The sequence below is a fragment of the Trematomus bernacchii genome, unplaced genomic scaffold (assembly GCF_902827165.1).
Source record: "Trematomus bernacchii unplaced genomic scaffold, fTreBer1.1, whole genome shotgun sequence".
Taxonomy (NCBI): domain Eukaryota; kingdom Metazoa; phylum Chordata; class Actinopteri; order Perciformes; family Nototheniidae; genus Trematomus; species Trematomus bernacchii.
Window position 1 is genome coordinate 3492938 of NW_022987899.1, and position 13234 is coordinate 3506171.

General features: G+C 42.6%; 1 protein-coding gene across 2 annotated transcripts; it reads right to left on the reverse strand.

The window, feature by feature from the left end:
• Window positions 1-948: 948 nt before the first annotated feature.
• On the reverse strand, window positions 949-12267 carry ccnl1a (cyclin L1a). Of its 2 annotated transcripts, XM_034114624.1 has the most exons (10): window positions 11921-12264; window positions 11334-11408; window positions 9968-10077; window positions 8025-8145; window positions 7494-7558; window positions 4460-4559; window positions 4249-4353; window positions 2974-3224; window positions 2738-2836; window positions 949-2616 (listed from the first exon to the last, which is right to left on the reverse strand). In XM_034114624.1, exons 1-10 carry the CDS (start codon window positions 12158-12160, stop codon window positions 2124-2126), a joined length of 1659 nt encoding a protein of 552 aa, XP_033970515.1. In that variant the 5' UTR covers window positions 12161-12264; the 3' UTR covers window positions 949-2123. The 2 variants fall into 2 exon arrangements, with proteins under 2 accessions (XP_033970515.1, XP_033970516.1); XM_034114625.1 differs by lacking the exon at window positions 949-2616 and having other exon boundaries at window positions 2765-2856; window positions 11921-12267.
• Between the last annotated feature and the right edge of the window lie 967 nt (window positions 12268-13234).

Below are 13234 nucleotides of genomic sequence, written 5' to 3' on the forward strand. Positions count from 1 at the left end.
GGCATCTCATCTTGGGTGCAAGTTCATCAATGTTTGGGGTCAGGCTCTGAGCGGAGGAGACCCTCAGGATTGAGTGAAGGTGTGCGTGCAATATACCGGCGGGCCAGATCTAATAGTAATTAGAAATGATCCTGCGGGCCGAAATTAAATCCACCAAGGGCCTGATTTGACCCCCGGGCCTTGAGTTTGACACATGTGCCCTAAACCATTGCTTCATACCTTGAGTACATCCCCTGCAGTACTGCAAGTATGCTTGAAGACAGTAGAACGTGTATTAGTAAAGCTAACAGCGCCCTCTAGCTGTCAAAACACATGTTGAATAACTCCCTGCAATACTCTGCTTTACTATGAGGGTAGATGTGATCTGATTGAACCAGGATAATAAAATGTGGTTTTAAGGCATGTAGCTCCATGGTGATAATACTCCTGAGCCAATAGAGAGATTGAACACAAACATTATTTTTGTTTGTATGCATGCTTCTTAGGTAACATTAAAGGTGGGGTAGGTAATTCACTTCAGAAACACTTTTTGTTATATTCCATGGAATGCTCTTAACATCCCGATAGCAATGAATATATTAAATGCTTTGACAATAAATAAATACAAAACATGTCATCTGTGGAAGCCGTGGCGCCGTAAAAAGCACGACCAATCATCTGAGCCGGCCCGGCTAAAATAACTGGATGGCCTACCTGCCTGTCAGCCTTCCATCTCGTGCACAAACTTATCTCATGCCCTCATTGGTCATGTGTGCGTTCTCCATTCTTACCTACCCTACCTTTAAGCTGTCTTTGGCTCTTTTCTGCTGTAACAATGTAAATGTCCCCTCTGTGGGACTAATACAGGTATTCTGATTCTGAAGTCTGTGATCGTCTCACTAAATAAAGGTATAAGTAAAATAAGTTTAGTCGATACCATTCATTTCGCGACAAATAAAGACCGTACAATCCAGTGGCATAACTCATTTATTATTGAATAAAAATTGGACATGAACACGTGCAGACTAAAACCAGTGTAACAAATTGACAACCCTAAAATTTGAATTAAGTCTGCATCCCCTGCTGTAAAAAAAAAGAAGAAAAAAAGATTTATTTTTAACTTTACAAAACACAGCTTTAGTAACACATCTGTCCAAAAAGAAAAGAAAAACCACTCTCCCACCAGCCCCTCAATGTGCAAACATATTGATCTTTCCTGAATGAGCGGCTTTATTTTTTACATTTGTTCATTCAACGGTTCCACTGAGCAGCTCGCTTTTATAAATCAAAGCGTTCACATTTCGTCAGCAGATATCGATCCTTCTTTACACTGTAAATAAGTTTCGTCAACCCCAAAGTCCATAACTTTACATGTAAAACTAAAGAGCGTAAGGGTAGGCTAGAGATGGTAGTGGTGTGTGGAGGTATGATGGGGAAAATTAAGAAAAACCTAAAAATGTGGCGTGGACGACGACAGGTCTGGGACTGACGTCACTGCGCGGTGAATACAAGGCTAGGAACAGTCGACTTAACGCTGGGTGGGTTCCTCACACACACACACACTCACATTCAATAACACACACACCCCTCTGCTAAATATCAGCTACAGGTGTGCGGCTGTGTAGACGACAAATGAACAGTCACAGACATTTGTACATGCAGAATCTGTGTTCATTTGAATTTAGATAACTCCAACTTTACAATTTAATGATAACATTTACATGAAACTGAATCTTAAATGCTAAGGCCAAAAAAATAAAGATTTTCTGTAAATCATGTAGTTTACGGTAATTTTCAGGATGCGTATGAGAAACCCAGACGACCAACATGATGGCATTAAGCTGGTGATATACTCAAAATAAAACCACACTAGGCATGTTCTCTCAACTGCATTTGGCTTTGACCGCTGCAGCGTGTGCAAGTTCTTGATGACCAATGCTAAGCTCTGATTGGTTCACGTCCATAGATATAACCTTTGGAACAACTTGCACAACGTCCGCAGGAGTCACACTGATATTTGAGACAATCAACTATATTCAACATTCTTCAGGGAGCACGCCAGATCTGATTCACTTTGAGTATAACTGCAAATAGTTAAGTGACTATCAGTCCTAGAGCTAGCCCGTGTGTGTGTGTGTGTGTTGTCAACGGCGATGGCGGCTGTGTCCTGAGTGGCTGCTGCTGCTGCTGTGGTGTTTGCTCTTGTGGCCGCGCTCCCTCTCCCTGTCGTACGACCGGGACCTCTCCCTCTCTCTCCTGTCGCCACGGTGACCGCCTCCTCCCCGCTCGTGTTTGTGTTTCTTCGAGGAAAGGTCGAACGAGCCGCGGTCTCTCTCTCTCTCGCGCTCCCTCTCCCTTTCTCTCTCCCGCTCCACTTTGGCGGCGGGCGAGCGGGATCTCGAGCGGGAACGCGTGCGCTTCTTCTTGTGAGCCGACCCCCCGCTGCCGCCACCGCCACTGTTGCTGTGGCGACCGCTAGGCTTGGAGGAGTCGCTGTTAGCATGGTGGCCGGACTTGGACTTGAGGTGGGGGAGGAGGGGAGAGGGCGGGTGTCGCCGAGGCGATGGACTGCGACTGTGAGAGCGGGAACGTGAGCGAGAGCTGTAGGTACCTGAGCGACTGCGTCTGCTGTTGTAGCTGTGGAGGAGAGAAGAAGACAGTTAGAGAGTTCAAAGTGTTGCGTAGTGATGTCACTATGTTCCAGACGTTCACAAAGGACCAGTACACCGAAGATCTTTTACATATAACGTGATCTTACTGTCTGCGTGGAGAGCGGGATCTGGATCTGGATCGTGTTCTTGAACGAGATCGACTTCCGCTCCTGCTGTTCCTCCCGATCTTCACATCTTTCCTTAAGCTGGAAAATAAAAGATAAGGCTTATGTAATTAAAAAGAAAAGAGAAAAATAAACTGTTAGATAAGTGGCTTTAAGAAACAGCTCTTGGGCTGAAACAAAAAATAGACTAATGCTGAAAAGTTGTGTTATTTCCTCACCCGTTGTGTGGACTCTTGTTGGCCTGACTCCGGCCGTCGGGGTCCTTCTTCACTGTTTTGAGCGTCTGGGTGTTCGGGGACTTCTCCTCCAGCTTCACTGCGGGGGAGCAGGGCTTGGAGGCGGGAGAGAAGCCGCCCATCGTGGACAGAGCGGGGGTCCCGTCAGGGTTCAGACCTTTAAGCTTCAGTTTAGCCTCAGCCAGATACACCTTCCTCCGGTCCACCTCCTTCTCCAGCTGGTCCAGGTTAGGCTGGGGAGAAATCACAGCGTCAGTTTACACAGACAACACTGAGACAGCAGGGTTAGCACTCTGATGCTAACAGGTCTGTGCTAATAGGTTCTCCCCTAGGCACACAGGGAAGTAGTCTAATGGCGCATTTCCACTGCAGGGCCTCGCACCACTTAATACGGTATAGTTAGGCCTTGGTAGGCCAGGCTCACTTTATGCTGCGTTTCCATTACAGATTAGTAGCTGGGGCAGTAACTATAGTAACGCAGTGTAGGCGGAGCCGTGACGTCATCTTCAATGCGAAACACAAAACCAACATCAGCCGTTAGCTGTTAGCACTCAGAGCTCACAGCTCCTCATATATGTTCAGAAACTAGACAAAAGTTAAACAAGTACAAACCACAGACTGCCTGTGTCATGGCGAATACAGTCGCTGCTTTATTTATGTCTGTATAGGCCGTTGTTGTGAGTGTGGACGGTCGGAGCATATACAACGTTAGCTTAGCCCATTCAGAAAACACGCATTTTAAAAGGTTTTTCGCCTGCCGTCTGTCTGCAGACTTGTCAAAGCATTAATTCATGGTTTTTACTAACCGGTATCAGTATGTTGTTACTTCGGCATCATTTTTGAAACGTGTATTACAATTAAATCACGGTCAAATATGTTCATTTTGTTGTAGTTGTAGCCCCCTAGCCAGCGATTGATTCTCTCACTAGTTTAGCATACTCAGCCCGGTTGTTGGCCTGGAAAGAACCACGATTTTGGAGGGCCAGAAAAACTGTGAAAAAGTACCCGCTAGCCAGAACTACGCCTAGTGGAAACGCAACCAAAAACGAGCTGGGCACGGCACGCTTAAACCGCGCTGTAGTAGAAATGCGCCATATGTGTCAATTACAGCTTAGCAGACAGAACAGGATTTGACTGTCCCCATTGGAATATCTTTCTACATTAAGCTAGACCTGTCCCACGCCTTCACCTATCACACACACACACACAATGTGTTGGACCACTAGCCAATAGAAGTGTTACATAGTGATGTCATACCTTCTTCCTGGTGTAGAGTCTGAGGGTGGTGAGACAGACTTCTTTAACATCGTCCTCACTGGCTCCAAACAGCAGGTACCAGCTGGGTCTGGTTGGCAGAGGTATCTGAGAGAAACATGAACAACAGGTTTAACATTTAACGGGTAAACACTTCACTCGATGTGATTATGAAAGAAGCATTGATGGCAAGGTTTCAGGAAGACGTGTGTACCTGCAGGGCTCGAGCAGCGAGGAAGATGCAGGCACAGGCGATGGTCTCGGCTTGGAATCTCACAAACACATTAGTCCTCAGGGTGTCGTTCATGTAGTTCCTATGGAGGCAGAAACAACACATAGAAACAAACACATAGCATCTTCTCCACACAGAGCCACCGCTCACCCACATGTTTCAATAGAGTGCCACAGTGACGCGTCCTAAAACCCAGAAGTAAACTCCTTCCGGTTCCTTCGACAAAAAAAGCAATGCAATTTCTCCATAGGATTTTGGAAAATAGCTGGAAATAAGGTCTGTGGTTGAGACGCATTTAAGAGACGGATCACGTTTTGTTCAGCCGGATAATATCCACATGTCTACCCTACTTTTATCATTTTTTAATCATCTAGTCGCCAGAAGCAAAATGCTAACGTTATGCGATAAACAAACTACAGCAAGGTCGCTGCTTCAACGTCACGCCAACTTAAGATCCATATTAAAAACTACAGATTCTAAATTGTACAAGTTGAAGCGTTTGTTTGAACAGTTTGCAGGAGGCAGGTACTTGCTTTCAAGCGGAACACGGGGGGAAAACAAACTTAGCGGGAGTGTTTACGTGTTCGGTGTAATGACGTACAACGGCCTCCACAACTTCTGTAGTCCTATTCAGCCACTTGGTAACAACCATCGTTTTTCAGACACGTCAACTCTTCAGAAATCACCAGTGGGGTCACTGCTGATGGATTTAATGTCGTAGAACAAAACGTGATCCGTCTCTTCAATGTGTCTCAACCACAGACCTTATTTCCAGATATTTTCCAAAATCCTATGGAGAAATTGCATTGCTTTTTGTCGAAGGAACCGGAAGTGATCAAATGCTAACTCACTTCCGGGTTTTAGGACGCTTCACCGTGGCACTCTATACGCCTCACATGTTCAGCTGTTACTTAAGGTCAACAGATCTGCTACGTGTCTTGTCAATAGTGCCAAATCCTTCATTTTCTTTGTGTTTTCTGATTTCGATTCGGTAGATTTGACAAGTGCATGCACTAGCAGCAGCAGCAGCAAATTAATCAGGATTGCGGAAATTGCGATATGCATTCTGAACTTTTTTATTTAACTTTGTCCATTTCTCTCTCTGGGGCATCCATGGGAGTGCTGTATGTCACAGGAAAAGCATGAAGACACAAATGGGGAGGAATCTACAGAAGACCCGCCAAGACCCTTTTTGTTGTACAACCACACAATGACCTTTAGAGCAGCTAAGAGTTAGACTAATGATGACTGAGACGATGACACATGCCTTGCAAAGGGACAGGGAGGGATGGGTTGTGGACATGCAGGCAAACGGATGCAACACATTCATGGAGAATGCACGTTCACATTGTTCTATGTGAGGAACAGTGAGACAGCATGTGTGGGGACATGAGTCAGTGGCCTGTGATGTAGTCACATGATGCAACACTGGTGTGATGTCTGATTGCCTCTTACACATTGATAAGGTTAAACTGAAACTTCCTTTAGCTTAAATGATATCCATCCACTGATCGTATTTCACTGCAGCTCCGTTTCCTCTGTGACTGATTTTAAAATATATTAGGAATGGCAATCCATGCCCGAGTACTGAGGCTGAGTGAAGTCTGTGCTGTAGAACAGATTACGTGTCAATGGGTAAATTAGATTAGCCATGGGGAGAGCATTAGGAAAGACAAAATGGCCAGGATGTGAATTAGGACAGAACAGGGTGGTGTGAGCATCTATGTCCTCAGGAAACATAGAAGTCCAAAAAACAAAAATACAGAAACATGATGGTAGAACCCCGAAAACCTAACACTGATCCCACTTAATTATCAAAAGGACCCACAACCAGGGGAAATACAACTGATCAGAAAGCAGTGAAGCATCTGTGTGTGTCAATATACACACACAGGCAAAGTAAAGGTGATCTCTCCGCTGGATGCTTGCCTCAACTACTCAAGGAAAACCTGCCACTCAGGGATTACTTCCTGTCTAACCTGCCTGCATTAAGTCACCTGACCTGCACTGTGGCAGCTCACTGAGAAACAGCCATGTCAACATCACTAAAGATAACCCGGCCGCTGGAGTCTCACGCCCGCGTGGGTGAGACAGGTCCTTGGAGGCAAAACCTGCAAGACAGACATGTCTGAACACCACGTCAGTTGGGGACAGAGCACAGTAAACTACTGTTAATATTAAAAAAATAAAACAGGCAGGTTAACTACTCAAAAAAAGATATTCTGCTGAAGTTTACTTCATTGCTAGATGCAAGTAAACTAGAAAAAAGTCAGAATATAGATAAATATGTAGCTACTTGGCAATAGCAGGTATTACAGTTAAAACCTTGTTTTAGCAAGACCAAAAAAATACAAATCCTTTTGGACACCCAAGAGAAAACAAGACGATGTTGGCTGTTGGGAAAGGTTCGCCAGCCCCCTTCAGTGAATCTCGGCATTGGGATTGGCTGTCAGGAGAGAGGCAGCCAGCCAATGGGGGGAGCTTCCTGAGGTCATGTGGTTGGAGGAGGCAGAGTTCAGAGGTTCTTTATGTGACTTACCAGCATGGTCTACCCTTTAATCAAAGAGTAGAGAGAAAGGACAAAGTTAAACCAAGTTCCCCGGCGGGCAGCGCAAATCAAAAACAGACTTTACAGCAAAGCCATGTAAAGGCAGACAGAGTGAGACACGCAGCAGTTTTAAACACATTGCTTCATAAGAAAAAAAATAGGTGGAAGGGTTAAAATGGAGTGAGGTAACGTCGCAGTCAGACCTGGGCAAAATGGTTGTTGAAGGCTTTTCAAATGTGTGCTTAAAAACACACAGGGGCCCGTGAGAATCACTTATCTGACAGGTGTTGGTTCCACTTAAGGGGGTCTCCCAGGATCCCAGCATTAATCAAGTGCTCTTCAAGCGAGTCAACCATTTGTTACATGTTCAACTTTAATTTTTAGCCCAGGTCTGGTGGCACTTCTTGCAGACATGACACAGGTTGCTGCTGTGGGGGAAGGTCAGTGCGGAACAAGGGAGGAACTTACCAGGCGGTCTGGACCAGAGTCTGGTTCTTCTCACAGTCCAGGACTTGAAGGTACATGACGATAATCTGGAATCAAAAAATAAATCACACGTAAGAAACCACCACATGTGCCTGCTTTGAGAAGTGAGGCAAGTCTGCTAAAGCTGCTTCCTGTGTGGTTGCATCAGCAGGGAAAGCTGCTATAGCTAAACTGCACAATTTAAAATGTATTTAAGTGTGGGCTGTGCGATTATGGCAAAAATCATAATCACGATTATTTTGGTCAATAATTGATATCACGATTATTCATTTACTTTGAAAACATCCATTTATTGAACAAAAAAATGTTGAACAGTATGTTTTTAACAGTTGATTACCCTGAACGTTAAGTATAATTCAACTGAAAAACCAATAAAAAACAAAACTATTACATTAAAAAAAAAAATAATAATAGTTTTATGTCGATTACGTTGTTTTCGTAATCGTTGGAAGCCAAAATCGAGATTAAAATATGATTAATTGCACAGCCCTAATATAAGTGTGTTAAACTCACCTTGTGAGGATGCTTGACATGCACACAGAAGCCCAGCTCCTTCAGGATCCGCCGCTCCCCTTTGATGACTTGGTTTTTGGTATTTATGTAGTTCTGATCAAGTATCAAAGAACTTGGAGCCCTGGTTTATAAAAGGAATCAAAATAAAATAATGTTTCCCCCTTTGGAAATAAAAATAAAAGAAAGGAAAGTGCCCTTTTGATTTCTTGTACTCTTTTCTCTCTCTCTTTTTTCCCGTTTCAACCAACTTAAAGCAACAGGTCTAACTGTATGCGTGCCTGACAGTCTGCTGGGGTTTGCGGACTCCTGTGGTTCCAGTGAAAGCATTATGGGATTTGTTGACAGTCCTCGACCTCATTCACCCTGTGTCACAGCTTCAATAGAAATATCAACTCACGCCAACGACAACATCACCACCTCAGCAGCGTGCAAAACAATTCACAATCTTCAAAACACGAATTCTAATAAAGACACAACTATTATAATGAGATTTAGAAAACGTATTACCTATTCTAACGTCTCTCATCAAAGACACTTCCTACTTGACTTTTGTTAATAGTAAAGCAAGATCTCCAGATGTTAAGAAGTAACTATCTAAAGTAAAGCGATATTAAGCTAACCTACAAAACATCTGCTGGTTAAACACAGATCATTTCAAATTCTACTGATGCAGACAAACAGATCAAGAAATAAATAAAGCAAACTCAGCTTTCTAACATAAAAAAAAATCTAAGTTAAGATGCATTCTGATCGTAAATCTGCTCACATGCTGCCTTCTTACAATGAACGATCAGAATCCTACATTATGTCATATTTATGATGTACGATCTCAAGCACAACGACAGAAAATCTTAACTTTAAAACGTGAGTGGCATTGATTTAACACTTCCAACACTTGTGGGAAGTAATGTATCCACTTATCAGAGCCAACAAGTTAATATGTTGAGGTCTGAAATAGCAGAAACTTAACGCCATGCTACAAACCACCATGCATGGTAACAATAATCTGTGTGATGCCAGTTACTCAACATGACACATCCACGTCCAATCAACAAACTCACTACAAGTGCACCACACTGGTACCCTTACTTTAATGTCAATACAAAGCCACTATTTATATAATGTCTTACTCTTAAAGCTACAGTGCTAAACCGGATCACATGGACTACAAGTATCCAGATATTTACTTCATCAAACAAGGTGATATTTCTATTAAAGCCATGGGTAACAGTTGGTGAATGGGATTTTACTCTCGAAGCACAAACAAAATGCAGTGAGGAGCAGTCAGGGAAGAAGACTACGTTACCCAGGGGTCCGCAGATTGACGGACTGATACCCAAAGCTTAAGAGTGAACCACAGGAGTCCTCAAGGCGCCCCGGGGGCCAAGGACCTTCGGCCAACCTGTCTTCCCCGATCCCAGTGCTGTCTCCCACAGGAGGGGGTGGGGCTGGCCCTTGGGGGAAGGAGACCCCCTTGCATCATGGATGTCATGCCGACTGCTTCATCTTACGTACCATTCCACATCACCCAGGCTTTGGTAAATGTAGCTGGTCGCTGTTAGTTGGTTGCAAGGGAAAAAAGAAGCCAAGTTAATGCCAACGTCTAGAGTTTTGACATGAACAGATTTCTACGAAGACGAAGGACCGCGTACATAAAGCAGCGGTGCCTTGTCTTCTAGTGTTTAAAATGCACGCCAATTGTTTATGTGAATTTGTCGAGGTATCAATTTCAGTGTATTGTCAATCGCAGCTGTTATATGTCGAGTTATTACACTTCTGTAACTACCAGTGAAGTGGAAACTGAAAAGTTTTAAAATGGTTTAGAGCACATAGATAACAGAAGAGCACTTTCACAGCAAAAACAGATCATATGATTAGATTAAAGAAATGCAACGTGTTCAATGTAACAATAACTGTTTTTATTTGTCATTGTCGATACTTACTTTTTGCCTCTGCTCTGTCTCAAATGGTGGAAAACATTGATGACGTCTCGTATTCGTCTGGGTGCTTCCTCAATCTTGGAGGCCAAGTTGATACAAGCCATAGCAACAATCTGGAAAGAAGATAAGTGAAGCAAAAAAAAATTGGAAGAAAGGGTTCAATAACTGAAGACCTGCATTCAGTGATGGGGTGCCCTCACACGGCCAATAGATGTGAAAAAACGTAGGTAAGGGCCTTTAACAAACAGTATAGCATTTGACTTGTTTGTTCCGATTAAACTCCTGAATTTCCCCACGGGGATAAATTAAGTTCCATCCTATCTTTAACTACTATTTTATTGTCTCTGGGTAAATATTGTCTTTGTAGCCGGTTATCTGAGAGTACGGTGACCTTAAATCAAGATAAGTCTAGTTTTATACATGACCCTGTACTGAATTTTTTCTCTGGGGTGAAGGCTAGTGTATCAAACGGTAAACACTATACTCTTACTGGATTTTAACGTTTATTTGTTTCCTCGTTTCGTTTATCTGGAAAATACCATAAAATGTGTCACACTTTTGCCATAATATTGCAGGCTGAGGCTCAGTGGATAGTGTGCTGGACTTCGAATCAGGGAATAGCAAATTTGAGTCCCACTGCAGTCAGCATGTCGTTGTGTCCCTGGGCAAGACACTTCACCCCAAATTGCTCCAGTGGGGATTGTCCACAGTACTGAATGTATGCAAGTCGCTTTGGATACCGTAACCCTAACCCTGGATAAAAGCGTCTAACAAAGACATGTAATGGAAGATTTATGCATTGGGATCAGTTCTAAAAACAGCTCTCTCTCTCTATATATGTATTCTATGGTGCACAATGTTTTTTAATGTATATAGTGAACTGTGTTTATATGTTTCTGCCTCTAGTGGATTGGTATTGGAGAGTTTTCTAAGATACTCTTCTGAGTATGTCGTTAATACTGTGAATATGTATATTTTTGCTTTAAATGTTTATTTTATTCTATTTTTAAGACATTTCTAATTCTTATTATCTCTATTCTGTTTCTATTTTTAAAATGGCATACACTGCAGCTACCGTACATATAGCAATAAAGCCTTTTAGGAAGCCAACGACCGTTTGAATCTACAACAACGTTGTAATACTTATAAAAACGTCCCATTACTCTCGTATTATTCAGTCAGTGTCACTACTAAAGCGTTTGCATTGTATATTATTGATACACAGTTCAGCCCTCGTCACCTCTTTGTCTTACAGTTCAAAAACCGCTTTCGACAACATGGCTGCCACGAACGTTGCCATAACGTTATGCTAAGCTAACAGTAGCTAGCTAACACCGGCCGGATGTTGAGCTATTTAAACCAATCTTACCTCAAAACTGTGTTTGACGAAGGACTTGGAGTAGAAAAAACGATGAAACAGAACCTGTCCGGTTGCCATTGCCACCTGAAGAGAGATAAATACACACAAATATGACTTCTGAACTGAGTCTTCTTGTGTAACCTGGCCTAATAAAACAGAGGCCTAACCTTATATCTACCTAATATCCTAGTTTTAAAATGGTGTTAGTGAAATGTGGCCCATCATAGCGGTTATTTGTCAGTACAGATTCTATCTTAGTCAACTTATTGTATATATTTGAATTGTATTTTATTATGTATTTTGAGATGCTTACATTTGTTTATTTTCAACCCTTAATTTGTTTGCAAATTGTGTGCAAGGCCTTTGTTTTAACATGGTGCTTTAACGGAAAAAAATAGGACCAAAACAGTATTTCTTATTTTATCTTAACCTTGCACAATGGACCGCCGCCATTTTGACTACACCACGCTAACGTTAATAAGCTAACATTAGCAAACAGCTAACAGTCAGGCCGGGCGGTGTTTAGTAAATAAAACAAGTGTAACACCGCGTGTGATAATAACAAGAGGTTAAATCATGTTATTTAATATGTTTACCTGTGGTAGTCTGAGCAGGATGCCCGCAGACTGGATGAGTTCACAGCCCAGGATACGGAGGTCGGTCTCGGTGTTCAGGTCGAGGCCGTCCAGCATCGAGGGCGTCGGGGAGAGACTCTCCTCCGGGATCAGAGAGTTGTCGATGGTCAGGTACACCTCCGAGTAGACTTTGTCACCGATGAGGATGCCATCGTTGTTCGTGGACGCATTGGAGGACACAGAGAGGGGACCCGCGGCCATGTTCACCCGAGAAAAAACACACAGCGGTTAAAGCGGATAACACAAAATCCTCCGGCCTCGACGAGCGGAGCGACGGCGGAGCAGGGTGACTGAGAAAGCGCCGTGACGTCAATGTCACGTGAAGAGGCAACGTGTGTGTTTGTGCATCCGCGGTGGTAAAATAGTTCCTTAATACAGTTCAGAATCAGAATCAGAATTCATTTATTCGGCCCAGAGGAAACATTTGCATTGTTACAGCAAGTAAAGAGCCAAAGATAGTTTACAATTCATTATAACACATGCATACAAATATTAAAGGTAGTAGTTACACAATTTACAAAATGCATTAGATAGATTCAGATTCAAAGGTTTTATTGTCATATGCACAAAGCTACAGCGTAGAAATGGCAATGGAAATATATATATATATATGACCTGAGCTCCTCCAACAATCCAAGATATATAATAAAATACAAAATACAAGATAGAAAGATACTTTATGGATCCAAAATTGGGAAATTATTATATATATTATAAGTGTTTTCAAGCATACAATATTTAAAAGGTGGAATAAAGTGTATAAACATAATAAAATAAAACGGCAAATATAAATATATCTACGGTTATTATAAAACAAAATCATGTTGCAGAAATTATTGACAAAAACTATAAGACATTCTTCAAAAAATGGCTAACTGTCGGCCTACTGGAATAAAGCATGTGATGAAATCCATCAAGGAAAATCATTTGGTCACTCATTTACCTTTTGGAATCAGTATCCTGGTTATCGCCAGGTACGTTTACACATACAATGAACTTAATTCGGTGTCTGGTGGTGCAAACATAAACAATCTAAGAAAATAAGTTCTAAGAGAAGGTCAAAAATATATTGATGATAAAAAGTGTTTTTAAGAAACTATTAAGCATTGGAGTATTTACACCAAATGTATAACGCACAAAGCCCTCAACAATCAGGCCCCCCCTTCCCGCTGCCTCCGCTCATCAGAAGCCAACCTCTTATCCATCCCCACCCGCATCAAGCATCGGACCTGGGGGGACAGAGCCTTCTCCGTCGCTGCCCCCTCCCTCTGGAAC